The sequence below is a fragment of the Clinocottus analis genome, unplaced genomic scaffold, assembly GCF_023055335.1.
Source record: "Clinocottus analis isolate CAN_PGR_092001 unplaced genomic scaffold, fCliAna1.0.p SCAF_16, whole genome shotgun sequence".
Classification (NCBI taxonomy): Eukaryota; Metazoa; Chordata; class Actinopteri; order Perciformes; family Cottidae; genus Clinocottus; species Clinocottus analis.
Window position 1 is genome coordinate 10,954,921 of NW_027175887.1, and position 26,854 is coordinate 10,981,774.

At 42.2% G+C, this 26,854-nt stretch overlaps 2 protein-coding genes and 1 long non-coding RNA gene across 4 annotated transcripts; 2 read left to right on the forward strand and 1 right to left on the reverse strand.

Annotated features, from left to right (window-relative positions):
• Nucleotides 1-336: 336 nt before the first annotated feature.
• Nucleotides 337-1,241, reverse strand: LOC137786675 (uncharacterized). The gene is made up of 4 exons (XR_011077591.1): nucleotides 1,023-1,241; nucleotides 834-936; nucleotides 626-669; nucleotides 337-459 (listed from the first exon to the last, which is right to left on the reverse strand). It is a non-coding gene; the product is annotated as an uncharacterized lncRNA (long non-coding RNA).
• Nucleotides 1,242-1,372: 131 nt separating this feature from the next.
• ern1 (endoplasmic reticulum to nucleus signaling 1) lies at nucleotides 1,373-18,726 on the forward strand. Of its 2 annotated transcripts, none has more exons than XM_068578545.1 (22): nucleotides 1,373-1,624; nucleotides 6,751-6,871; nucleotides 8,974-9,007; nucleotides 9,148-9,220; nucleotides 9,444-9,516; nucleotides 10,145-10,267; nucleotides 10,693-10,794; nucleotides 10,880-11,141; nucleotides 11,627-11,705; nucleotides 12,017-12,173; nucleotides 13,182-13,297; nucleotides 13,417-13,611; nucleotides 13,788-14,043; nucleotides 14,145-14,235; nucleotides 14,331-14,520; nucleotides 14,853-14,952; nucleotides 15,040-15,239; nucleotides 15,499-15,646; nucleotides 16,126-16,253; nucleotides 16,725-16,848; nucleotides 17,174-17,241; nucleotides 17,322-18,726. In XM_068578545.1, the coding sequence occupies exons 1-22, from the start codon at nucleotides 1,547-1,549 to the stop codon at nucleotides 17,889-17,891; spliced, it is 3,288 nt and encodes a 1,095-aa protein (XP_068434646.1). In that variant the 5' UTR covers nucleotides 1,373-1,546; the 3' UTR covers nucleotides 17,892-18,726. The 2 variants fall into 2 exon arrangements, with proteins under 2 accessions (XP_068434646.1, XP_068434648.1); XM_068578547.1 differs by having other exon boundaries at nucleotides 13,420-13,611.
• Nucleotides 18,727-21,295: 2,569 nt separating this feature from the next.
• On the forward strand, nucleotides 21,296-26,659 carry LOC137786576 (sterile alpha motif domain-containing protein 9-like). Its single transcript, XM_068578544.1, has 2 exons — nucleotides 21,296-21,307; nucleotides 22,011-26,659. Exons 1-2 carry the CDS (start codon nucleotides 21,304-21,306, stop codon nucleotides 26,645-26,647), a joined length of 4,641 nt encoding a protein of 1,546 aa, XP_068434645.1. The 5' UTR covers nucleotides 21,296-21,303; the 3' UTR covers nucleotides 26,648-26,659.
• Nucleotides 26,660-26,854: the final 195 nt, after the last annotated feature.

The following is a 26,854-nucleotide window of genomic DNA, read 5'->3' on the forward strand; positions in this document are numbered from 1 at the left end:
TTTCTGAACATTTCATGCATGCAGATATGAAATCAGGCTACATTTTCTACTCTTAATATATCATATTGTTAAGTCAACAGGGACTAATAATGATAGGCTGCAAAGTTATAACAAAAATACATATATGCATGGTTGCAATCAAAGTCATTGCTGTGAAGAGTCTGTGTCATGCTTAAAAAGAGAACCGCGGGAAAATTGCCACGAAACCCCAGTTATAACATGACAGTTTGTTCTAGCACTAGGCTTCGCCTTTGCGAATGGCCAAGGAAAAGGCCATTCAGGTAGAAAGTAGTGCTTAAAATACATTAAGTGGAATGAAAGAAACGGCAAAGATGTGCTTGTTGATTTTTATTTATTGAAAACAGTTGAACATACTATAGGAAACCAAAAACATAGTATTGAATCCTGGTATCACCTTGCAACTCAAAGTAGCTCGTCCATCTCTTGAGTGTCTGATGTCTGAAGAAGAAAACAACTTTTAGTAAGCGTGGTTATTGAAACATCCATTAAATAACTTGTGGGTTATGTCAGCTCAAGATTGTCTTCATGAAATCAGAAGTCTAACGCATGAGGATCATCATTCATAACGCTTAAAATCCACTTTCTGATGACTAAAGATACTTACCACGTTGCTATTGAAGAGATTCATCCACAGCAAACCCCATTTTCCTGCACATAGAAAACACCAGGGTGAAAATTATATTTGAAAACAAATACTCGATTGGCGATTGTGGGTCAAGTCAAATAGAGAGCATGTTGATTTAATTTTCATATCAGTGTAACGACGTAAATCAGCATTCATGAACCAAAACTTAAATGTAATATTCACTCACCGTCATGAAGGGCCTACTTCTGAAAGCACGCCACATAGGCCGGCCACGTGTGGAGGGACAAGCACCTCAGAAGCACCGCATGGATGCACGTTTAACCCCGGCCCTGATACAAAAGTGTAGCACATTGTAAGTTATAGATACATACATCATATTTACCACTTCAACTTCGTAAAAAACGTTTTTCTTTACCATATGTCCACGCCGTTGCGGCCTAGTCACCGCTCCAAAAGGCACCATAATGCGATCAAATAGGGAGAAAGTCTTTCTGTAGACTTACGTCACCTATCATTATAAAGACTCAAAAATATAAACGTGAAAAAGCTTTTCTTAGCCATGCTAATTGCATCTATCTTCAGCCTGCACGGTGGGGTAGAGGAAAGCATGCTTTCAAGGAGTGGATATCCGCAGAAAATGTCGACCCGGATCTCATTTATAGCACATCCGGGTCTTCCGGGTCTTTTCTCATTGGCTCGCAGCAACCCAACGTCTCCCCTCCTCCACTCGTGTGGATATCTATCCCAAAGTCCAGCCCCCATGCTTTTCATTTCAGGAAGAAGCGGATCCAACGTTGTATTCTCCGCAGCTGGCTTTCACGTTACAGCCTTAGATTCAAATATAATTTCGTAACATCTGGTCGTCAGCCAAAACACGTTTTTCTATGTAGTCAACGGCCGTCAGGACTAACTGTCTACCCCGGTTTGAGACCAGAGATCATGGACTGGACAGTGAGCAGTCGGGCCCTGTTGTGGTGCATTTCGGCGTTGCTTTGCTGCGCCGGTCTCCCACAAAAGGTAAGAGAGGCTAACTGGATAAGCTAGCTTAAGTTGGATGACATTAGCTCAGCGTTACCCCACCAAACTACACTTTTTCCTTCAATGTTACGCAGGTTTTCACTCATTCTGACTTAAATATGTGTCCTTCAATGGAGCTTTAATTACCAAGTGAGCCAACATTAACGCTAGCTTGCTGGCTAAAATCACTTCTTTTTTTTAATATGAATTTGTGAAAGCCCTAAAATGGTCTTAAACCACCGTTATAGGCAGAGCATTTCTATTAACCTTAAGAGCATGAACATTACATCCATCTGCTTTCAGAGAAACTTTATCGTAGATATTAAAATAAGGTCTCTCTTTTAGGGTACAATGAGAATTTGCTGCTTACGTGTATTTTATTATAGGATCTCCCTAAACTTAATTATTTTCATCTCATCAACGCCTCCACCCCCTCAAGTAACTCAAAATCATAATGGCAAACTAGTAAATTTAACAAAAAGATCACAGTTGAGATATAAAGCTTACATCCTATAAGATGGTCGGTGTGTTGATGTGGTTAATGCTTGTTGATATCCTAATGTTTCTACTACTTGTATGTTTACACTCCTTATCTTTTCACATGATTGAACACAAGTCCTTTGCTTGCACGTCAGCAATGACCGTAAAACGCACCAGTCAGTATTTTGGGTCCTGCATGGTGCGAAGGTGGCAAACCAGGCAGATGATTTGATGGCTTGGTGACATTGGTCCTCGCTCAGAGATGTCTGTAGACATAAATACTTGAGACAGCCACTCCAAAAACAGTAAAAAAATAAATAAATAAAAAAAGGGAGCTAAATGCAAGCAAACCTGTGTCTATGTACTGAGGTACAGTTTGAAGAATGCTTTATGACTTCACAAAAGCCTTTCCCTTCAGTTAATTGGATCTCTACAGCCATCTGAAGCTAGCAGGACCGATGCAGTGTGCGGGATTTATCTGTAGTCTCTAATTTTAAAAAGCTCCACGCCAAAGCACATTGTTGTGCATGATGATTCCTTGTGGTTAGGTTGATCAAATACTGTACAACCTTTGCCAAGCCAATACAACATAACAAAAATGCAATGTGATGTGGTTCACAAAGGTTGTGTCTGTAAAGAAATGACTGGAATATCAATCTGGTAGTGATATATTGTCATCAAGCTGAATTCGTTCCAAAGGAATTTGTAAGCAGAGAACTGGATGCATAGTATCAGCAGCAGGCACAAATGACAGCCAGCTAACTTGCTGGAACTAAGCCAGATCCCAGGCGGAGACCTTACCTACCAAGCTAGTAAACCACTTGGGCTAAGAAGCAGATTAAATGAACCTTATAATCCCCCCATCATGTTTAAGGTTCTTCTCAGCCTGGTAGGAAGTCTGGTTGTGTAGTAAGCGTGAGAAATGATGTCTATCTATAGATAGTGGTGTGTGAGGGGAAAAAGAGATACAAATGATAGGTGTGTTTGTGTCTAAAATGTAGCAATTCAGGTTGAACTAAGAGAGGTTGATTTGCTCAAAAAAGTGGTGATCTTATCACGATCGGCTGTGCCTGGACGAGAGCCAACACGCGACATCCGTCCCCATTGCAGCAACAATACTCAGAAAGCGGCTGATATACTTTGTTGAAAGGGGGTTGCCAAAAAGTGATCTCCACTATCTTCTTAAATGTCTCCCCATGCCATATCTCTCCTCACCTGTCCTATACTAGTATAATTGAACACTCTAAGAAGTGTCTGTGACTGTTAAGAAATCAAACACCCCCAAGCCTGTGTCATCTTTGTACAACCGGAAGAAAAACTCACCCTCTAATTACTTTTATGGATGACTGTTGGAGCATCAGGATGTTCTTAATGCTGCCTCACCCTCCATGTACACAAAGGGGTTTCTTAATTGACTTTCAAAAAGTATGATTGTTTCATGTTTTTATACTACATCTCCCATAACAAGTTAAAGGGTTAGAGATAAGTATTTCTTGGTTCCTGTGTTGGTTTTTGTCTGCACCCAAGCAAGCTGCAAACAGACTGCTTGTTGCTGCAGACATATTTGTGGTAGGAGTGTTCTACTTTTCAACAGAAAAGCAGTGACATTTGGTTAAGCCCTTATTAACTCAATAAACTCATTTAAATGTCATATACCAATGACCACGTTTCCTTGTTAAAAAACATTTCACAGAAGCCTCCTACATAAATGAGCCTACAAAAAGCTGCTTCTTTTGAGCACATCTTATACCAATGTTATTTTCAGTCATGTTTCCCTACTTCTGCTAATTTAAAAACTGACTCATTACATTCTCTAGTGTTTCTGGATTTGCATGCATCTTTAAATGATTGCATAAAGGCCTGAATCAGAGAGGATACAAGAAAACCTTTGTCCGGCCACACAATTGTTGCTTGTGGAGCCACACCATTAATGTCGCCTGTCTGTTTGTGGATTGCACAGAACTTTAAGAGCAGTTAGCAGCTGCCTGGTTTTAAAACTTCAAACAATTGGTTGGCGATGTAATACTTCACTATCTTGACTAGATCACAATGCAAGTGTGTTACTAAATGGCTGGTGGGAAAGCTGCCAATTACAGCGTGTCCTGTGTTCAGTTTGGTCTGCAATGCGAGAGGCTGTGAAGCACAGTGACACTCCTGTCCACTACCAGTGATATCATGTGCAGTGTAGTAGGTGTTCCTTTTTTAAGCAATGGCTGGTTCATTGAAAAGGAGAAAGTGAAGACATCACAACCTGCCAAGGCGTTGGTTTCGCCAGGTTCTGTAGTTTTATGTAATCGCTTAGGCAACAACTGAACATTTCTGTGTCACTTATAGGGTGAGGAAGTGAAGCTTTATAACTCACCTCATCCGTCAGCCTGCGCTAGAAACTGTAAACCTGATGCCCCTGAAACACTGTAGAATATTCAATACTCGCTGAATATCAGTGTCCTTCCAAAACGAGAAGGCGAAGCAGATGTTAAGATGTTATTTGCTTGCGAAACCGAGAACCCTGATGGAGATCACAAGAGGGGGCGAGGGGAGGGGTCAAAAACAAGTTAGTTATGATTCTCCTGGTACAGTTGTGTGACGCTTGTGAGTTTGCAGCAGCTCAGTGGGAACCGTCACAGGTGCACAGTATTGACACAAATGCCTGTATAGGATATGAGACTACAGCAGGCGACCAGAAGGCAAATGTGGAGGAGGACCCAGAACTTTCAGTTCATGGGCTTGTTTTGACCTTTGTTTCTGTTTTGGACTGTCATAAGTTAACTGAAGAAGAAGCTCAAGAATGCACAGAGGACATTTTTTTGTTTTTTTTGTGAGGAAAATGCAGGCTGTGACCAAGAGGAATAACCTGTTAGTTTAATTTGCTCTCCATACCACAGGTCCGACAACTTAAGCCTGAATTACTGGTGGTTTGTTTGTCTCAGATTTCAAAGCACTTCAACCCCCACCATATCTTATTGATAATCAGTTATTTGCGCTGCCTTCAGGGAGCTGTTCAAGGGGATTAGTCAGAGTTGTTGATCAATGCTGCTTGTGGTTCAGAAGAATGAGCTTTTCTCAGTCTCCTGTGGTGAAGATGGCAGGTTCAGTGGCATTATCAGTCTGACCCTGATTACTGAAAAGTGCTGATAAACTGTCATGTAATCTGTCAATGTAGGAAATCTATTTAAAAAGTGTGCCTTGCAAGACATTTGTCATGTCAGTAGTCGCCTGAAACATGAAACTTATTTGTTTGAAAAGAAAAAAAGACTGAAACGTCCAGCCTCCTCAGTTGAGAAAGCTCATGTTTACAGAGGCTGGTCGGTCAGGCTGAGTTCATACAGTCTCCTCGGGTTTGGCAGCCGGTCCGAGCTCTCAAACGCCCCCACTGGACCTCTTCCTTCGCATCAGTGCCAAAAAACCATAAGAAGCCCACTGCTTGGTTATCAAGAGCAGAGTTTTTTGAATTCCATAGTGGGTGAGTGGAGCACGCGTCACCCACAGCGCGGTTAATTCTGGCATAAGCTAAGTCATGAGGCCGGGGTCATTGAGCTGCTGGTTATTGTTTTCCATTGGATTTGCTGCATCTTATAGTTTAGTTTTCTTTATTGCCCTTTTTTTGTGCCAACATGACTACTTTCATCGTGCAATGAACCATTTCAAGTGTTGTCACGTCTGTTCACGTCGCCCGTATTTCTGAGTGGGAGAAAAATATTCTGGTAGGATGAGTTCCCATATGGCCCGTCAGCCCACTAGTCGTCTGTGCAAGTTAAAGCAAAATCTTCCCTCAGTTGATTGTTAAAATCTATGAAAAAAAGTCCAGTCAACGGTTTAGGGTCCTCTGCATGGTTAAGAACGTGCACTTACCCACCCACTTTGTTTACCTTCCTCCACGTTGCAACCCCCGCTTCGGCTGTTACTTTGAACCCTTGGCAACGTGCCCTCAGTTACCTCTCTAGGCAGCCCCGGCCTAATTTGCTCTTCAACTGTCATTGTGCGGTATTGATTTGAAGTTCATTGATTTGTTCAGCAGACCAAGCTGCCACGCACCCAGGGGCAACCCGACCCCCTCCAGTAAAACACTAACTATACCGGCCCCATGCTGTAACATTCGTCAGACAATGGACCTTCTTCTGCCACCTTTCTTCATATTAGTGTGTGAATGAATTAACTTTAGCTTGCTGTAATTTTATCACTGATATTTGGTCCAGGATAAGTAATGAGAGTAAAGATTTTACGTCTTCCTCCCCAAACTAAAAACACATATTTTTCAACTTTACCTTGAATAAAGATAGTAGCACTTTTAAGGCATTACATTTTAGCACTTTGTAGTTTTGCTTTCTTGAAGAAATTTTACTTACTTGAGTCTTGTTGTTCTGAATTTGTACTTATGGTTGAATGCACTTATTGTAAGTTGCTTTGGATAAAAGCGTCAGCTAAATGTAATGTGACGTCTGTGTGATTAGTGGCTGAAGTCATTATTCACAACTTTAATGCAGAGGCACTCATTTGGACCTGGCTTGTGGGTCAAAAGTGGGAGCAAGCAGGTTCATATATGCATGCGTGATATTATCTTAGTTTGAGTTCATCACTTTGACTCATTTGCATTATAAATGAACAGAGATGTGTTTGTTTAATCACCTTGATTTTTGTGTCTGTAGGGGTTTTGCAGCGCCAGCACAGTTTCCCTTCCTGAAAGCCTGCTCTTTGTGTCCACGCTGGATGGAAACCTGCACGCCGTCAGCAAGAAATCCGGCTCCATCAAATGGACTCTGAAGGAAGGTAAGAAGAGAGGACAAGAATGAAGTGGAACTTGTTTTGTATGCGTATCTCTCACGACAGTAGTTTACATTTGCATTAACAAAGTGTTTTTGTGGTGTTGCCACAGGAATCAATGAGATCCCACTGCTGGGGCTTTTGTCCGTTTTTAGTGTGAGGATATAGAAGAACACAACATAAATTGGTTCAATTATCAAAATAATTGAAATAAGTGAGGGCCACGTGTGAGACTTTGATGTCAAATCAATGCTGTGCCACTTTCTTTTTTCCATTCGTATTAATTTAAAAGTATTCTGATCCTAAACCAGAATTTTAACTGAAATACTTAAATTAATTACAACTCCCAATTGTAAAAAAAAATATTAAACTTGAATCATTAATACTCTCTGTTACTGCTGTGGGAGAAAAACAATCCCGTCATTAAAACAAATGGTCAAGAAACCCTGAAAAGGCTTTTTTTAAATTTGTTTTGTTGACTTTTGGAAATGTTTACTGGGATTAAGCTGAGGAAATGCTGTTGGATGTTCCGTTAGGCATGGAAACAGGGTAATTATTAACAGAGAGGGGCAGAAATAGCCTGTAATCAAGGTCAGTGTGGGCAAGGGTAAGCAACTTTGCTGTAGTGTCACCTGCACACACAGCTTGCACTATGGTTACCATGCTAATGCAGGCACTCAACACCTGGGAATTACATTAGACAAGATGGTGCACTGATGGGTTTCTGGAGAACATGTGCTGAAGACTGAGTAGTCTATCTTGCTTATAATAAGAGACCTTCACGGACAGAGATATATTGTCTCACATTTATTTAGGATCACAAGATTTTACGAGATTTTGAATCAACTGTGGTCTGAACCCACATGTCCTGCTTACGTCCACCTAATACCCAAGTCATGAATAACCGGAGCCAGTGGCCGCTTCCTCCGCACCATCTGTTTTCTCTGGGAGAGCTGTTGAATATAGATTCGACCACTTCTGCACCAGGCTCAGCACACACCTGTTGTTGTGCTCCAGACAGGTAACGGGTATACCCACAGAATGAGGGAGAAGCTGAAATCTTTTCCTCAGATCAAAACGGTACATTGCAGCCCACGTGCACGTTCTCTCACTGTTTGCTTGTCCCTCCCTGTTTGGCCTTGCAAACATGCGTTTGTATATCAGCCAACTGAGGTTAGCTTATTTCCCTAAAAGAAAATGTTGCTTTCTCACCACCTTCTGCAATTACACAAAACAAATGTTGATGCTTCTTGAACACAAGAGTCAATGACTACCTTCAGGTAATCCTATGCCTCCTCCTGCTATTGTTGACCCTTTCAGGCACTTCCGCACAGATCCGCACCATCTGGTCTACACCCTGTATGTTCACACTGTAGGGAGGTGTGCGTTTGTCTTGTAACAATGGAGTTTAGGGCCTCACACTATTGTAATGTTTTAACCAACCACATTATAGCTGACCATGTTGTAAATCGTATATTACGGATAATAATACGCTATACTTTTTACCTATTTGTTTCCACTATTTAAACAGTGAAGATTATATATATGTTTAACTGCCCAGAGTTAAGGCCTTTACACACCAGGAGTGTGACGAATAAACAAACCAAAAATGCCCTCCTTGTCCTGAAGCAGACACCGTGTGAAAAGTATTCATGGCAAAAACAACAGTTCCAAAACATATATTGACATGTGTATTTGTCGCATGAAGAGAAACACCCGCAGTGTGAAAAGGTCTTAAAAATAAAACCTGCTTCCTGGAGTAACCCGCTGCTTTAATCAGTCTGTTGGGTGGATATTTGGTTGAGGCTCGACAAATTAACATGTTCTATAACCTTTTTAGATGATATGAGCTCATCAAATGATCGTGTTTTTTGGGTGCTACATGCTCGACTGCTATGGAGAAAGCTAATGGCAGACATGCCGGTTTGCGTTTCATGTTTTCTTGAGAGGAATCTGTTTTAATTTGGACTTTGTTCCGTGTGTTGGTTTTGTCACCGAAGTTCCGCTCATTCTCTTTTTCTCAACAGCTTCGAGCCACAGTCCCCGCTGTGGCTTGATATTCCTGTCAGTCTTGACTTTGTGTGTTGTCTCCTTTTCTCTCCTCGCAGATCCAGTTCTTCAGGTCCCCACAGATGTGGCAGAGTATGTATCTTTTGAATCTGTGTACTGCACCTGTCTATTACAAAAGATGATGCATTCTGGTAACCCGTTGAGCTTGTCTTGCGTGTCACTCCCTTTACTGCTCCCGAGATGTGATGCTTCTTCTTCAATCTTTTCTCTAGACCAGCCTTTCTGCCCGACCCCAACGATGGCAGCCTGTACTCTCTGGGAGGAAAGAACAAGGAAGGCCTCACAGTAAGAGGAAATAAGTTTTTTTTTTATCACAAACCATAATCTCCCCTCTTGTGTGAAACGCACTGTTCAGTTCCATATTCTACAGAAGAATATATCCTCTCACCACACACATAATGCGTCCTCATGCTGAAGTTGCAACTGTGGTGGTGCATGAATGTCCTGTCACAGGACACGCAGCGTGTTATTCCTCTCTAATGTGCATTCGTTCATTTTGATCAAACAGAAGTTACCGTTCACGATCCCCGAGTTGGTCCAAGCTTCTCCCTGTCGCAGCTCTGATGGTGTCCTTTACATGGGTAAGGCTAATTCTCTGATGGGAATTACATTGTCACTTTTGAGGCTGTAGTTCACACAGGGATGGCGCTAATCTGCCAGAGTGAACGTGTCATTGTTGAAAGGGAAACGGTTGACATTATCGTCCCACAGACCTCATCAGTGAAGCTTTTGTTTTCATTCAACCGAAGCTGCTGCTGGAACAAAAACTGTTGCTATTATTTATTGGCAAAGATGCCGGTACAAAGAGGCCATGATGGGTTGGTCGTTTAATGACAATGGTGACACCCATCACTGGGAAGGTTAATAGGCTACATGCTATTCTGCTTGTCTGGACTTGCACAGGCAATTTCCTGTACACGACCAATTCAGTTTTCCTGAGAAAAGGCAAAAATCACAAATATGACTCTGAGAGTTTGATACTTTTATAATTGGACCCTTGATTTTGCCGTTTGGGTGAATACACACAATAAGTGTTAATAAACAATTTATAAACAGAACGACAGTCTTGAGGAAATGAACTACAGAACGTACTAATTAAGTAAATATTAAATGCAAAAAGATAAGTAGTTATTAGACATGATTATTAAACAGAAATATTTGAATGTTGTAATCATGTAATTTATGTTGTATGCTTGTGCTTGTGTACAGGTAAGAAGCAGGACTTGTGGTATGTGGTGGATCTGCTGACTGGTGAGAAGCAGCAGACTCTGACGTCTTCCTTTGCTGAGATGCTGTGTCCCTCTTCATCGCTCCTCTATCTGGGACGCACAGGTAAAATAAAAAGATCAATTTAGAAACACAGCTATTTGTTTTTGCATGATCTTAGTTGCATTATCATCGCAGCCCATCCCATTTAGTTGATTTCAATGTGGCTAATCAACAGGCCAATTTTTTTCTGGACGCTCTAAATCCTGAATTTGTTGGCAAACCCTCATTTACCGTCTGTGCTGTTATCCCCGCCCTCACCTCAACAACACCAACCCCTTCTCTGAGAGCATCTGAGCCCTGCAAATTGAATACTTACTATCAAGCCCTCTGTAACTTAGTGTCGAGACAAGGCGCATGCAGGATTTTGTTTCAGTGTGTCCCATTTTTTTTAAACAAAGGAAATTCAACACCACTTTGCATTTACACTCATAAATTGATACTCAAAGCCTGGCTTTTTAAAATGTTTTCTGCGTTCATCTCCCTGTCAGAGTATACCATCACCATGTATGACACAAAAAGCAGAGAGTTGCGCTGGAATGCCACCTACTCTGACTACGCCTCCACTCTCCCTGATGATGAAACCAAATACAGTAAGTCTGTTGGACGCGATGGCTCTTTTTACTTAGTTTCCGACAGACGGTGCTAATCACTCGTCTGCTCTTTGTTTCCCCACAGAGGTGGCTCATTTTGTGTCCAACGGTGACGGCCTCGTGGTGACCGTGGACAGCGACTCGGGAGACGTTCAGTGGGTGCAGAACTACAACTCTCCGGTGGTGGCCATGTACATCTTGCAGCGCGAGGGTCTCCGCAAAGTTCCCCATACTAATGTAGCTGTGGAAACCCTGCGTTACCTCACTTTCATGTCGGGAGAGGTCGGCCGCATCACACAGTGGAAATACCCATTTCCCAAAGAGAATAAGCCCAAGAACAAGTTCATGTAAGCAGAGTAAAAGTAACGATTCCTGTGATTGTTACTTCTTTGACATTTCCATTTGGATACTTTTTTTTTAAGAAAGTCGGTTATTGGAACCTTCAGTGTCTATCCATCCAAGGGACATAACTTTATGAAATGTTAATTTTCTTTTGTAAAATGTGCAATTGTTTAATGTTAGGATATCTAAAAATGTTATATCTAGCAAGTGTGTGCTGCTTGGTCTGGTTTCAGCTTTGGTTTCACACTTCAGACCTGTTTTATTTTTGTATATTGTGTTCGCACCTGCTTCTGCTGGAACGGACAAGCAGGACTTTCAGTGTTTAGGACTCTGTGACGCCGGTTTAGGGAGATGTTGGAGAACTCTTCTACTCCACTTTGAACCTGTAAATACACTCCAGGTGTTTTCTTCAAGATAGTATTCTGTCGTACCTATTAGGCATGAAATGGGCACTGTATTTGTCGTGACTGTGCTCTTCCTCCTTTTTCAGGGCCACTTTGTATGTGGGTAAATACTCCACCAGTCTCTATGCCTCTCCCTCCCTGGTGCACGATGGAGTGACTGTGGTGGTGAGTGACCGTTACGTGTGATGTATATCTTTTCATTTAGGCAAAACGCAATACTTATCAGTGAGACATGAACATGAAATATGTAAATTTACCATTCTAATATCCAAGCAGTGGTTTAGTTTTCATAGTCAGTCTTATTTTTTGGTTAATGGTTTCCAGGTATGCAGGGGGGAGGTTGTGTGAGTACATTCTGTTCCTGTTGTATCTTAGCTTGCCCCAGCTGAAGTCACTTTGCCCCACTGCTTTTCTTGTGAGGTATTTGATGGAAAATTCATCTGAATCCCTCAAATGTTTTGTATGTGTACGCACAGCCTCGTGGCAGCACCTTCCCCATGCTGGAGGGTCCTGACAGCCAGGAGACTGATGAAGACAATGAGTGCGTCATCACACCAAGCACCAGTGTCAAGTTCAACGCTGCACTCCGGAAGAGAAACCGCATCAACTTCATGAGGAAATACCTGCTCATAGGTAATATGTCAGTGTGCAAATCACAAAGTAATATGTTCGTCTATACCCACCCTGGTTAATGTGACTTCCTGGTCCAGTGAGCGAGAGGGTTTCAACACCACCACCTGAGAAGGAATGGCATCTTAGTTTCACTAACAAATTATGGGCTAGGACTTCTGGACTTTAAATAAGGTCAGTTGAGATCGACTGAGAAAAATCTTTATAGGGTAAACAATACATACAAATGTATGTATTGTTTACCCTATAAAGATGTTGTTGACAATGCCATGAAAATACAGATTAATAATGTTTTCACTTGTAAAATGGAGGGAGTCCAGGTGTGTGCAAGTCAGTAATAAAAGTAGTGCATGAATATGTGGCATGTGTGCTGTGGAGGTTTTGGAGGGTGGACGTCAACTGTAAGACTAGCAGAGAGAGAGAGAGAGCAAAGAGACAATGAGCACCTTCCTTGTCAGTAAACTGCCTGCGGATGTTGGTCAGGAGTGCATTCAAGACAGTGGGAGGGGCGTCACAACCTCGACATGTGGCTTCAGAAAAACCAGGTGTGCAAAATGTGAACTAGTCCAACACTACATTTTTAACAAGGTAGAGGCAGCACTAGCTAGCCGTGCTAAATGAGCTAAACACCAGGCTGCTGCTGACTCTCGACGTTGTTCCCAGGGGCGGTGCTTCTTTCTTGTCTTGTTTCTTTGTCATGTATACACAGACGAGTATAGACTGTATGGTCAGAAAAATCATGTGGTCACGAAAATGTATTGGTTAAAAATGTTAATGAACTTTGCTGTAGGTTGAAAGGTTTCACTCGTAGTACTGTTCACCACATTTTGAAGTCCAAGGCCTTCAATGGTTCACTGCGCATTGAGTGACTGTTGCACTGAGAGCGCCCTCTGCTGGATGATAAAATGAATAACATTATATTGTGTTTTCTACTGCAAATACAATTACCATCACAACTGCAATCAGTGTTTTTTGATAATGATGATTAAAAAGACCACTCTGGCATTTCAGGTCATCATGAGACGCCTCCTGAAGCTCACAACAAGATTCTCGAGAAGTTCCCAGACAGCTTCCCTCGCAATCAAGGCAACGTCATCCCACCTACTACTGACAAGAAAGTTGAGGAGGTGTGTGTGTGTGTGTGTGTGTGTGTGTGTGTCAGTGTGTGAAGATTATTATGATATCCAAACATCCATGCAGATTTTCTCACTCTTCATCTGTGTCCTCACCTCCCACGTTCCCCTAGAAGGTGAATGATAGTGGCATGGATGATGGCCCCCCTGCTCCTCTGCCTGAAACATCTATCCAAGAACCTGGGATCAGTGGTCGCACTGTGCGTCCAGAGGCCCCGGTGGACTCTATGCTCAAAGACATGGCCACCATCATCTTCTCTACTTTCCTCCTGGCTGGCTGGGTGGCCTTTGTGATTACCTACCCCAAAGTAAGTCAAACACCACCTAGTGGGCGGTTGAGTGTCTGCAACTACCCAGTGATGACAGAAAATCTTCCATATGTAGGAAGAGCACTTATAGGTCTCAAATCCGCAAGTGGACAGAAGTGCGGAATCCACTTTTGTTTTCCTTAGCGCCTCAGACGTAGTCTTCTCTCTCCCCACAGAGTGTCCACAAGCAGCAGCAGCTGCAGCACCAGGAGTTCCAGAGACAGATGGAGGAGAAGTTGGAGCAGCTCCAGAGACAGCACCCGTTCCCCCCTGCGGACGTGGGCCTGGGCTTGGCCCCAGACAGCGACTATCTGGAGGTGGTTCACACATGCTCGGACCACAGCAGCCCCAATGTCACCCCCCGCGCCTCCAACCACTCCAATCTGTCTGTGTCTGAACTGGGAAGCTCAGCCAATGAGCACGACGATGGAGGTAAAGACTGAGGATTTAGGATTTAATGCAAACGGTTGATTTGTACTTGTAAAATTGTACATCAGTTTTCATTGACTGAAATTATGTGTTTGTCTTTTCAGAGGAGGACTCTAATATTGTCAGAGTGGGCAACATAACTTTCCGTCCCAAAGAGGTCTTGGGTCATGGGGCTGAGGGCACCATTGTGTACAAGTAAGTCTAAACAACCAGTCAACAATTATTCATGATAACCTTTTGTTTAATTTGTTCAATATCACAACATTGCATTTCCATCGTTTCTTCACAAGGGGTCAGTTTGACAACCGTGCAGTGGCGGTCAAGAGAATTCTCCCAGAGTGCTTCAGCTTTGCAGACCGGGAAGTCCAGCTGCTCAGGGAGTCTGACGAGCACCCAAATGTCATCCGCTATTTCTGCACCGAGAGAGACCGTCAGTTCCAGTACATCGCAATTGAGCTGTGTGCTGCCTCACTCCAGGAGGTAATAAAGATCACTTAGGCTCTTTATTCTGGGAGAAGTTGAGTTGACTCAAGTATTTTACTCATAGCAGCCAGGTTTTGGCTTAATTTTCCTGAATAATGCACTAATATTTTGTGTCATTAGGATGCAACTCCTACTGGGAGTGTCAGTGTACTATATGATACAGTTTGGCAGCAAGTAGAGGAAATAGCCAGCCTTCTTTGCCTCTGTCATTAGTCAAAGAGCACAAAAACTCTGAAATGTATTTTTTTTTATCTTATACAACTTCAAACTATGAGAAAAATACACATCTTCTAATTATGGGACCACGCTGACTGTGGTCATCTGTCTAGTATGTGGAGAGGAAGGATTTTGACCGCCGTGGACTGGAGCCAGTGATTCTTCTTCAGCAGACCATGTCAGGACTGGCCCATCTGCACTCTCTCAACATAGGTAACCACTCTTGTTCTAGCCTGTTTTGGAAAACAAAACAACATTCACACCATTAAAGTATCTGACGGCTTGATACTTTTCCTTTAGTTCACAGAGACCTGAAACCTCACAACATCCTGGTGTCCATGCCGAACGCCCATGGTCGGGTCCGGGCCATGATCTCTGACTTTGGCTTGTGTAAGAAGCTGGCGGTGGGCCGCCACAGTTTCAGTAGAAGGTCTGGGGTGCCGGGCACTGAGGGATGGATCGCCCCCGAGATTCTCAGCGAGGACTGCAAAGACAACCCGGTGAGTCGGGGGAGAAAAGCAGCGACTCTCTCATGGTGGTCAGAATTCAGAAAAGAAATGATTTTTAAAAAAAACAATGGGAACCACCCAAAAGCTCACTAAAAACTTTCAAATGTGAGACCCAAAGGAGCATTCAATATCTTATATAAACCAACACAAATATACATAACTTGATACTACATACAAATATTGTTGGTGGAACATGAGTGTTTCACTAACGTCACATTGTGACCTCCTCTATCCTTCCCGTCTCCTGCAGACCTGCGCTGTCGATATCTTCTCTGCTGGTTGTGTGTTCTTCTACGTGGTGTCTCAGGGAAGCCACCCTTTTGGCAAGTCTCTGCAGCGACAGGCAAACATCCTACTGGGCACGTACAGCCTCGACCATCTGCAAACTGACAAACACGGTGAGTACTGTAGGATACCAATAGTAGTACTACCAATAGGTATTTGGTTGGTGGTTAATGTAGATTAGAAAGGGCAGGTAGAGCTGGTGGTGTGGAGGATTTAGGTGACTTAAGTGTGTAGTACAGACATGGGGAAAAATGTATGATTTATAATAGATAAAAAATACGTTTGTTAAACAACCTGAAACTGTTTAATTTAAACTTGATGCCTTTTTAGATGTATTTTTCTATATAGTTATTTTCAATATGTGTCTTTGGTGGAGGCATAGGAGAACCAGAATTGAGCATAGCGGACGGTCAGCATCTGCTGCAGTACAATTATTGGCTTTCTGAAGAGACTCTGGTGTTTTAGAACACTTGTCAACCAAAATCAACACCAAAAAAAAATCCTTGTAACTTTAAGTATAAAAAATAAATAAACAAGAACTTGTTTTCAACAATGTATGCCCTGTAATCATACCCTTGTGTCTTTATTTCAGAATACATAGTAGCCAGAGCTCTAATAGAGCAGATGTTGAGCATGGAGTCTCATTGGAGGCCTTCAGCTGAGAGCATTCTCAAACACCCGTTCTTCTGGAGCCTGGAGAAGGAGCTGCAGTTCTTTCAGGTCAGCTGTTTACTCATCTCTGCTTATTGTATAGATCACATGTGTGAGGCTGTTTACTGTGTACTAACCTATTACAGCCTCAGGCATCTTCCAATGTATGTTGTGCGTGGATGCATCATTAATAAACTTCATGAATGCAAACATGCGGGCTACTTCAATGTGATTTGGGCAGTAATGGCAGGTTATCTGTATTGTACTGATAAAGAGCTTATCCTTCATAATATCTACTCCACGTGCTTGTAGATTGTATGACCTCTATCTTTTTCAGTTAACCAAGTCCTTACAATCACATATTAAACTTCAGAACTTGATTGTGCCATATAATATTTGTCTTTTTTAGTAACTCAATGAAAATAATTACCAAAACCTGTCCCAGGCTGCTAAAACACACTCCGCCTAAAGTGGCCCAAAGGTACGGCTGCCTGCTATATTAGTGAATACTACTGAAAGCTTTTCTGTGGTTGCTTGCAGGATGTGAGCGACCGAATAGAAAAGGAACCGCTGGACGGACCAATCGTGAGACAGCTGGAGAGAGGAGGGAGGGCTGTTGTCAAGAGTGACTGGCGAGAGCATATCACAGTGCCACTGCAGACTGGTATGAAACTGGCTTCACACGTGTCAAACATAAGCTCCTGGTGCCCTCTGTGGTAAACAAGTATTTTTGTTTCTTGTCCAGCTTCAAACGAAGGGTTAAAGTGTCGCTCTCCACAATATGTACTGGGGGTAGTACTTCAGTTCAGAGCTAGTTGACGTGCAGGATAAAAAATGTTCACAGTTGCACTGAATGCCGTTTCCTGTCACTGCATAATATTTTAGTAGGTGATGAGAGAGTGTGCCTTCCTGTCAGCATTGTCACCAACTCTGCATCAAAACCCACAAATGTATGATAATCATTTTCTCCCTCTCTTCTTCTTTGGCAGATCTGCGGAAGTTTCGCTCCTATAAGGGTGGGTCAGTCAGAGACCTGCTGCGTGCAATGAGAAACAAGGTAGGAATGTACTCTCATGCTTTGTATTTAAAAGAAACCGTTTCTACTGTCTGACTTAACACTTGGCCGTCCTTCAACAGAAACATCATTACCGAGAGTTGCCTGCTGAGGTGCAGGAGACTCTGGGCTCCATCCCTGATGAGTTTGTCTCCTACTTCACCTCCCGCTTCCCCCACCTGCTAATGCACACATACCTGGCCATGCGGACCTGTGCGTCAGAGAGGCCATTCCTGCCTTACTACACTGCAGAGCAGCTTGCAAAAACACAGGCCCAGTACACACACTTTGGGCCACATGGACATAATGAGCCGTGCACTCAACACCTGCCAACACACGCATCATCACCCTCCTCACAACCACAGGAACCCGTACAGTCCTCACAGCCGGCGCAGGTCCCTCCTGCAACACCGGCGGAGTCAGCGCCCGCCACTTCACCAGATGAGCCTGTACCTCCACATTTGCCAGTTCAGACAGTGCAGCCAGCAGAGCCAGCGCCGTCCACACAGACTGACTTGCACAGTCAAACATTGAACCCCACACTTGCCTCGGAATCGCCTCCAGATCCTCTCGGGCAAAGAGAATCCAGTCCAATCCAACCTGAGATGCACATGCTGCCAGGTCCCGCCACACTGGATACTGTACCAGTGTAAACTGAACCAGAGTCAGGTGGACCAAGCACCGATGGGAGCACTGCCTTCAAGAGTGGACACCGAGTGGGAGTTAGTTGCTGCACCGTGAGCTGGTGAGGACCAGGCCTGCAGTGCCTGGGATCCACGGCTCGGCGCAGCAGCCGCTAACTAAGTGCCTTCTGCTCACCTGAGTAAAATTGTTCCCAAACGGAACCGTCCACAAGTCCGTCTCTGCCTTGAGGAAGTCAGATGACCAACAGGGGGCTGTTGGACATTATCTTGTAGCTGGACTGAGCAAAGAGAATATTTTATTTTACAACAGCATGTCCAAAAAAAGTGTTTGTCCCCAAAAACATCTGGCCTTTATTGTGGGAAAAATGTCTGGATGTTGTTTTTGGGTGTTTTTTTAGTGCAATGTTGTATTTCTGAGTGAGCCTGTTCACTGCACAGATACCGTATGTATATTTTTGTATAGACTGATTCAGAAATTGGATCATTGATGATGAATCATTTAATGTGGCCAATGTGCCTTTTTTTCTTTCTTTTTTTATATCACTGTGCTGCATTGGTACAGATCTTTAAAATTGACCGTGCTAAATGTGCTTGATTCCAGTTAATGCTGCTAAACTGCTTCTCTTTTGTCAATCAAGATTATTGACTCGGTTAGAGTGGACTATTCCAAAGGGTGTCCAGGGGGGCTTCTGAATACAGTAGGTCATTTTATTCTCATGTGATTATGTAGTAAAATCAATCAAATATGAGTTTTAGAAGTCAAGCTGCAGAATTGGCATAAATAACTTTTCCAGGGTGTTAAAGTGAAGTTAATGACTTGCACATTAAATTCTATTTTTTTTAATACTAAGATTGTACTTGTTGATTGATCTTTCTGTATCTCAAGATGGCTATCAGGGAAAATGTATATATTTTACAACGGTCAGTACCTTAAAGAAACTTGACACATTTGTATTCCCAGGTACTCTACTGAATTGTCTGGGTCGGCTATCGCTACAGTTTACATTTTTTTTGCGTAGCCTCCGGTGTAACTTTCCTCTGTCTCAGTATTTCCGAGCGGCAGAAATTTGACTACAAGCAAATGAAGCTTGTCTCTTCCAAAAAGGAGTAATACAGTAAGTAACACAGAGCGAGCACTGAGCCGGTGTGTGAATCACTGAGTCCAAATCACACACTTATTTATTTATATCACCCACATACATATAATGAAATTCGCCAGAGAATTGGAAATATGCTGCATCAATATCAGTTTGAGCTCTGTGCAAACAGTACAGAGGGCTTTGGATGGGCTTTGGATGCCCCACTCCTCCCTTGATGTGGAGATACAACATGAAGGGAGAAGTGGGAAGAACGGGTTCATAAAATGTATTTATCATTCAAACTAATAAAGCCCAAGTACATAACCTACTGGGAAGTCTGGGACTCCCACACCACACCCCAGCATTAACAATAGAAAGGTTTATGCCGGGCTGTGACTCAAACTATTTAATGTGATGATTCATGGTGCAGCTCTGGTCAAACAGGACACATTTAGATTATATCATATACAATAGTTTACATTCCCAATTCACTATTGTTGCCAGAGTGGTTCTGCTATTGAATACACTATTCCAGATCTTAAACCAGAGCAGAAACAGCTTGTAGTTATTTTAAAACAAGTTCGTCTTTTTTTTTTCCGTCTGCCGTCTTCTTGAAGGAGGGTCGAGGGGGGTTAATGTGTTTTACTGAGAAACGAAACCTGATGTTCTGCGCAGCCGCAGTGGGTGCAGCCCAGTAGAAAGAGCTGGTTCACGTTATAGCGGTATACTCCTGCGGACGTCCGAAAAAACCTCTCGGACAATAAAAGGTTAACTGCTGATTTCTGTCTGTATCGATCCAAAGGTAAGAACCCCGGTCGACTTTATTTACTTAGTTCCTCGTGTTCAGGTTTTGTTTTATTGCATATTCATCAGTGTGCTGCGTATACATGATCATAGTATAATGCTGACGAAGAAAAAGTTATTATCTGCTCGAGGTTAATCAGCAATACGCCCGCTGGCTATTTAGTGTCGTGGAGGTTCAGGTCAGTTTAGACAGGACGTCATTTTTTGGTCATGCACTTTTACGTAGTTTATTGTGCTTTCACTGGTCTATTAGCATCATATTTATGTAGACAATTATGTCTTTCACACGATTTATGTTTAAAACGACACTTTACGCAGTTTAAAATCAGTATAACGCGCCATTTCTATGATGTCTTTCTTCTGGTCATGAGCCAACTTCCACTGTTTTGCGATGCAAGTGTCTGCCATTGTTAGGGCGGGCTCTGTGAAGTCTTTGTGAATTTCACAGTATTTAGATAATTAACCCGATTATATCTTCACCTTGGCGGCGTTCATTGTCTTTTAGAGTGGTTCATTGTGCTGTAAATATAGGGTTGTGGTACTGCAGAAGGTTGGCACTCAGACTATATAATTCACTGCCAGATGATTGAGGATTGTACAGTTTGGTCCATCAAATATTGATTTGCCTGAGAATATGATCACAAATTACTTGAATTAATCTTTTGATTTAACTGCTATTCCATTTAAGAAAGCCTAATGGCTATTGTAATGTGTGTGTGTGTGTGTGTGTGTGTGTGTGTGTGTGTGTGTGTGTATATATATATATATATATATATATATATTTAGTTCAAGACTGACTAAAATAACTGTTTTCAGTAGGGCTGAATGTTTAGCATTTATGGTCTGAGGGGGCACCGGGAAGCAAGATTTTAGCAAAGTAGCCTACTAGCAAAATAAGAAGGGAGCTCGGTCATGTTGGGGCAAATCTCCACCCCACCCTTTTGTCATGAAGTGTTTGACACGATGTATAAACGACCAAAGCAGAGACAACACCTTTTTGAGTAGAAACTTGGAAACATATCGTATGTGATTTTAACTCTGCTCCTTCCTGTTAGAATAAATGACCTGATTAATGATTTCACAGTTGGTGTAGAGTAGAATATTTCTAACAACAATGATACAAAATAACCATTTTAAAAGAAAAAAAGGCCGGCAATGTGATTATTTTATCAGGCAAATAACTGTAATCCTCTATTCACAAAGATGTCGCGGATACAATGGCAGACAGTTGCAGCACTTGCATTGCTATGGTCTGGCTTTACACTTCACTAATTTGTTGAAGAAACTTTGGCCTATTACCTATTAAATACTACTAAACTGTGTAAAAAGGAGTGTTTTTAAACATAAATTGTGTGAGCCGTTCACAACAATGTGCTAATGGAAACAAGATTCCAAACTGAAGCGGATCATTAGATTTCATCCACACGTCAAGATGATAATGGCTTTAAAGTAACTGTAAATGTTTTCTCATGCAGATGAAAGGTGAAAAAAGGAGAAGCCAAAGTTGATCATGTGACGAAGTAAGGAGAAAGAAAATCATGGGTGAGTGGAAAGACGAGTCCTTTTTTCTGAGATGTTCTTTTCCTCTTTGCTTTTTAAGTGTTAATACTTCAAATATTACCATGGCTCCACAGTTTGGCTCTACCATCAACCAACCTTCTGCTGTTATTTATATATTATTTACACTATGCCATTATATGTATTTTCATAACAATGAGTCAAATGAGCATGTGTAAAATCATTTACATTTCATTTCTTAGCACATTATGCAAATATGATGCAAATCTTTTTCTTAACTGGAAATTCATTCTTAGTGTGACTCATACTTGAGTAAGTAATGAATGGGATTGATTAAGTCATGAGAGTGTGGCAGGCAAACTGTCCTTTCATATTCAAACAGGTCATTGGCTTTGAGTGATACCACATGATCAATGCTCAATGTGCCCTGGCTGCCACATAAGGCAATCCTGAGAGGTTCAATGGCTTAAACGAGAAGCTACATTTTGTAAACAGTTGTTTCCGCTGCCACAAAGAGCTCCTGAATGTTATTACTGTGTTAAAGAGTACAGTTTTAGATTTAAATTGATTGGGAAGGGAAATGAAGTTGGAAAATTTAAAAAATATTATTGACCAAGCTCTTTTAAACTAGCAAATTGCATGTGCCAGAAGTGCGGTTGAGAACCAAAGTGTTTCTCTGATTCATAATCAACCATATATGTATTTTTTCTCTCTTCTCACTATACAGCTGACGGACTTGACCCGTCACTCAAGGGTTGGACTGAAGATCAAGTAAGCGACTGGCTAAAATTAATTGGAGTGAAGGAGCAGTACATAGAAAAGCTCTATGAGGAGGAGGTAGATGGACAAATCCTTCTGTCACTGAATGAGGACTTTTTAAAGTCAAAGATTGGCATGAAATTAGGGCCTGCTCATTTGATTATTCAAAAGAGAGATGAGCTCATCAACTCCAAGAAAAAGTCTCAAGACAAGAAAAAGACATCCAGTGGCAAAATACCCCAATTGGAACGAGAAAACATTGATCAAAAATCTGCGCAATGTCTTCCTACAACAAGTGATGGTACTCCAGCACAGATTCCTGAGAAAGGTCAAGCTGTCGTAAAGGACAGAGAAGCAACTCGGGAACAAAATGTGTACATTTCAAAAGAAGACTGCAGACCACGGCCATTTGATCAAGAAGGGATTGATTTCCTTTATGTAAAGCACAGAGTCCTGCAACCTGAATCAGGTGCTTTTAATCTGATATCTCCATGCCATGAATTCAAGTCTTTAGCTCTAGCTGCTGCGTTGGATCGCACAAGACTCCAAGCTAAGTTTGCCAAAGAGGTCCTCAAATTTGCAACTGGCTGTATGAATATCAGATCAAATGGCACAATACACTTTGGTGTGATGGACAGCAAGGAGGATACAGGAAATGTGCATGGTGAGATAATTGGTATCCCTGTCCAAGATAAAGACATTTATGTAGATGCTTTGGACTACATTGAAAGGAGTTTCTCTTCTGCCAATAAGGAGCATGTACGCCAGTGTGTACGGCCACCGAGATTCATTGAAGTTATGGACTGTGAAAGTACAGAAAAAAGGTATGTCGTGGAGGTTGACATTGTGCCTTCAATAAGTATCGTGAAGAACAAAGTGTATAAAGTTGCTCTGCCAAACTTCAAAGAGTCATCAAACAAAGTAGAACTTGAGAAAGAAACAATTCTGCGGCGGGTGGGTTCAAAGACAGAACCGGTGCTTGACAAAGACATTAGTGATTTTTATGAGCGAGTCAAAGATCGGGACTCTCAAAGAGAAGAAGCAGAGAAAAATCTGTTCCTCGGTGCTCCCGACTTCTGCCAAGACCTCGGAAGGAAACTAAAAATGCTAATGGCTTGTGGGAAGAAATTCATCGACAAGGAGAAATGGTTCATACTCGTCACTAACAAATTTAACCCTGATGACCTTTGCAACCTTGACTGGCTGCTTAACATGACCATGTTCTGTGTGTTTGACTTCGACCCAGACTCAAAGATATCAGGACTTTGCAGTAAGTACCTTCAGCATCACGTTGCAAACATTCATTCTCTGCAGAGCTATAGGATACCCGGTGACATGAGCATCAATGAATTCACGAGCCAATTGCATCTGTTTGAGCAAACCAGCTGGATCTTTTGTCACGGCCGTTCTGACTTCAAAGGAAATGACAGTCCATGTGATGAAATGACTTGGATCAAGACAAAAATGACTGTCCTGCGGGAGTCTGTGTCTTTGATCTGTAAACAAATCTTGCCAAAAGGGACATTCCAAGTTGTTTTTCTTCTGACATCACCAGTTGAGAAACCACTCTTGCACACCTTTAATGAGTTTTTCACAGACATGGAAGGCCACGAAGACATCATCTGCATCTGTAAATCACAGAAAAACTTCCAGAAGTGGCAAAGCTTTGCAGAGGGGTCATGTGGATCAGAAACTGTGAACAATTACAGTGTTGTTGGGATGAAAATGAGTCACATTAATGCAACTCTACAGCAAATACAATCTGTCAACGCATGCGCCAGAAAACACTTGCCAGTCTTTGTGAAGGGGACGTGTCTTCTTGAAACACACGAAGAGGAAAAGATGTATTCTCTGGAAATTCTGACGGTCGATCATTGTGACGATACAAGCAAAGACTTCATTGACGAAGAGAAAGAAAACATTGACCAGCAGTTCTATCGTGGTGGTAGAATAAACTGGTTGAATTTATGGCTTGCTGAGCACAATTATGTTGGAGAGGTAATTGAAAGAGATGCTTATCAGGAGGTCTCCAATTTTGTTAATGAGGGTTTGAAGTGGAATGCAGATCAAACTCCAGTGAACAGTATAAACATCTACCATCATCCAGGAAGTGGTGGAAGCACTGTGGCAAGACAAGTGCTGTGGAACAACAGGAAAGGTCTCAGGTGTGCAGTTGTGAAGCCTTCATACTCTGCTGCTGTTGTTGCGCAACATGCAGTTGAACTGAGAGAATATGAGGAAAAAGATCCACAGAGGTGTCTTACTGTGCTGCTCCTCATCGAAGACTCAGACAAAGAATACATCGATGATCTCAGGAACGAACTGGAGGTTGCCACGAACACCAAAAGAATCCTGTATGGAACTCTATGTTTCATTTTGTTGAGCTGCAGACGATCCCATGATCCAGAGAAAAGATGCAAGGAGTCTCCGTTACAGAACGTGTCCGTCACTCACAAACTGTCTGATCAAGAGAAGAGAAAGTTTGCTGGAAAACGAAAGGTCCTTGAGGCCCAATATGAACCTGAATTCATCCTGACATTTGTTCTGATGAGTGAAGGATTCGATAAGAAGTATGTTCAACATTTTGTGGAACATTTGCTTCAAGGCATTGACAGTACATCTGTCGCCACTAGGCTCATTCTCTATGTGGCACTGCTGAACACTTATGTTCAAAACTCTTTCATCTCTCAGTCCCATTGTCAAGCGTTGTTTCCTTTGACCGTTCGCTTGGAAAGGTTTCGCCAACATGAGTTTGAGAAATCACTTGGTGAGCAGGCTAAACTGGTCTTCTTGCACCTTAGAGATGACAAGACGCACATTGAATCAATCAGAATCATCCACCCACTCATTGCGAAGGAAATTCTCCAACAACTTTTGGGGGACAAACAGACCCAAAGCAATTTGGCAATGGAGTTGCTCTGCAACAGCGTGCTTTTTGAGCACAGATTTGGAAGGGATGAATATCTGTCATTTTTGAAAGCACTGTTTATAAGGCGATCCAGAATAAACAAAGGGGACAAATATGACAGTTTTTTTTCCCCTCTCATTGAGCATGTGTGTGAAAAGGAAAAAAGTCCAGGCAAAGCAATTGAGTTACTCAAGGAAGCGTTTCAGCGTTTCCATAACAATGCATTCTTTGCACAACAACTTGCTCGTCTTCATTACACTTATGAAAAGTTCGAAGAGGCCAAATACTGGGCCGAGACAGCAGCCAAACAGCTGCCCAACAACTCGTACATTCTCGACACAAAAGGGCAGGTGTACAGGAAATGGTTCCAAGCTAAGTGCAAAGCTATTGAGAATGACAATGTACCAAAGACACCCGAGAATATAGCAGATGCTGTGGAGACTGCGCTGAAAGCCCTGGATTGCTTTCAAGAATGTGAGAAAGCCGCTGAAGCAGATATGGAAAACAGTAATAGCTCAGGGTTTTTCTCTGAAGTTGAGGTAGGATGCAGCCTTCTCAAACTGATCTCTTCATTGCAAGTGTTTGCAAACAGAACCAATGGCCATGCTGAGTGTATGAAGTACCTGTCAACACCCGAGTACATTCCCAAGGAAGTTGAAGAAGCCTGGGGACCATTTCATGTCCGTTTAAAAAAACTCAAAGAGACAATGCAAGATGCCCTCGAATGGATTTCAGAAGACCTCAGTTACTTCCAGACAGACAGTGGTTTCGATGAAGAGACCCCTGAAAGTCCCGAGGAGAAGATAAGTCATCCACTGAAATGGTTGGCAAAAAAATCCTCAGAGTATGGGAAATATTTCAGTGAAATGTATTTTACTGCACTTCAAGGGCAATCAATCCCAACCAATCTGACTCCTTTCCAAAAACGCATGATCATCTATCATCTTGGTGGGGGAAACATGACATCTATCCTCTTCAACCTAACTGACCAGAAGGATGCGGTACCTCTCCTCGAGACCATCCTTTCTCTCTACCCCAGCAATCCAAAAATGGCCAAATTTGGTCAAAGGGATATTGTCAATTACATAATGGCCCACCTTACTCTGAACTGCCTGTCACCACAGATCAAAAAGGTCGCTCCTCTGAAAGAACTGCAGGAACTTTGTCATCAGTTCCCAACTGATAAAAGGAAATGTTTACCAAGTGCCCTGTTCTTGCTTACTTTGCTATTCTGGCCAGAGGATCATGACACAAATAATGAGAAAGAAACTAAATATGAAATTGTGCAAGCGGCTGTTGAACACCTAAAAAAAGACTACTTGACCAAGATGAAGGACATTCCTCAGAGGAAAAGACGGCTTTACACCCATTTCTTTCTGGGCAGTGGAAACGGACTGGATAAATTTGTCCACAAGAGAAAGTTCGAAAGAGTCACAAAGGTGTTCTCAGTTTCTGAGAAACGCATGAAATGGTTCAGGGGTGAGGCATGGAAAAAGCCTGAGATTGCCACGATGCTGAATCGCGTTTCTGGATGGACTGAAGATGGAATGGTGTACCTCGAAGGCCCTCGAAAAAAGAAGTTCAATATCCTGCCTCTTCATGTACCATCAGTGCCTCATAGTAATGAAAACATCACGTTCTACCTGGGGTTCACATTCAGAGGGCCCGTTGCCTGCAACATCCTTGTGAAACAATAGTTTGTCTTTGAACAATGATCCTGTTACGAATGGCTGTACGTCATCTTGCTAAAGCATGGGTTCAGTATCCACCTCAGTACCAAGAACAGATATAAAAAGAAAAAAAGATCTCGTCAAAACAAAACAAAAAGAGTCTATCTGCAATTTGTCAAATATCTTAAAGCATGTGTTATGGTACAAATTTCAATTATTTTTTCCAGATTGATA

Coding starts and splice junctions, on each gene's coding strand:
- ern1 (XM_068578545.1), top strand. CDS start 1,547: ATGGACTGGACAGTGAGCAGTCGGGCCCTGTTGTGGTGCATTTCGGCG. Junction 9,221..9,443: donor AGAACAAGGAAGGCCTCACA/GTAAGAGGAAAT, acceptor TTGATCAAACAG/AAGTTACCGTTCACGATCCC. Junction 11,706..12,016: donor ACGATGGAGTGACTGTGGTG/GTGAGTGACCGT, acceptor GTGTACGCACAG/CCTCGTGGCAGCACCTTCCC.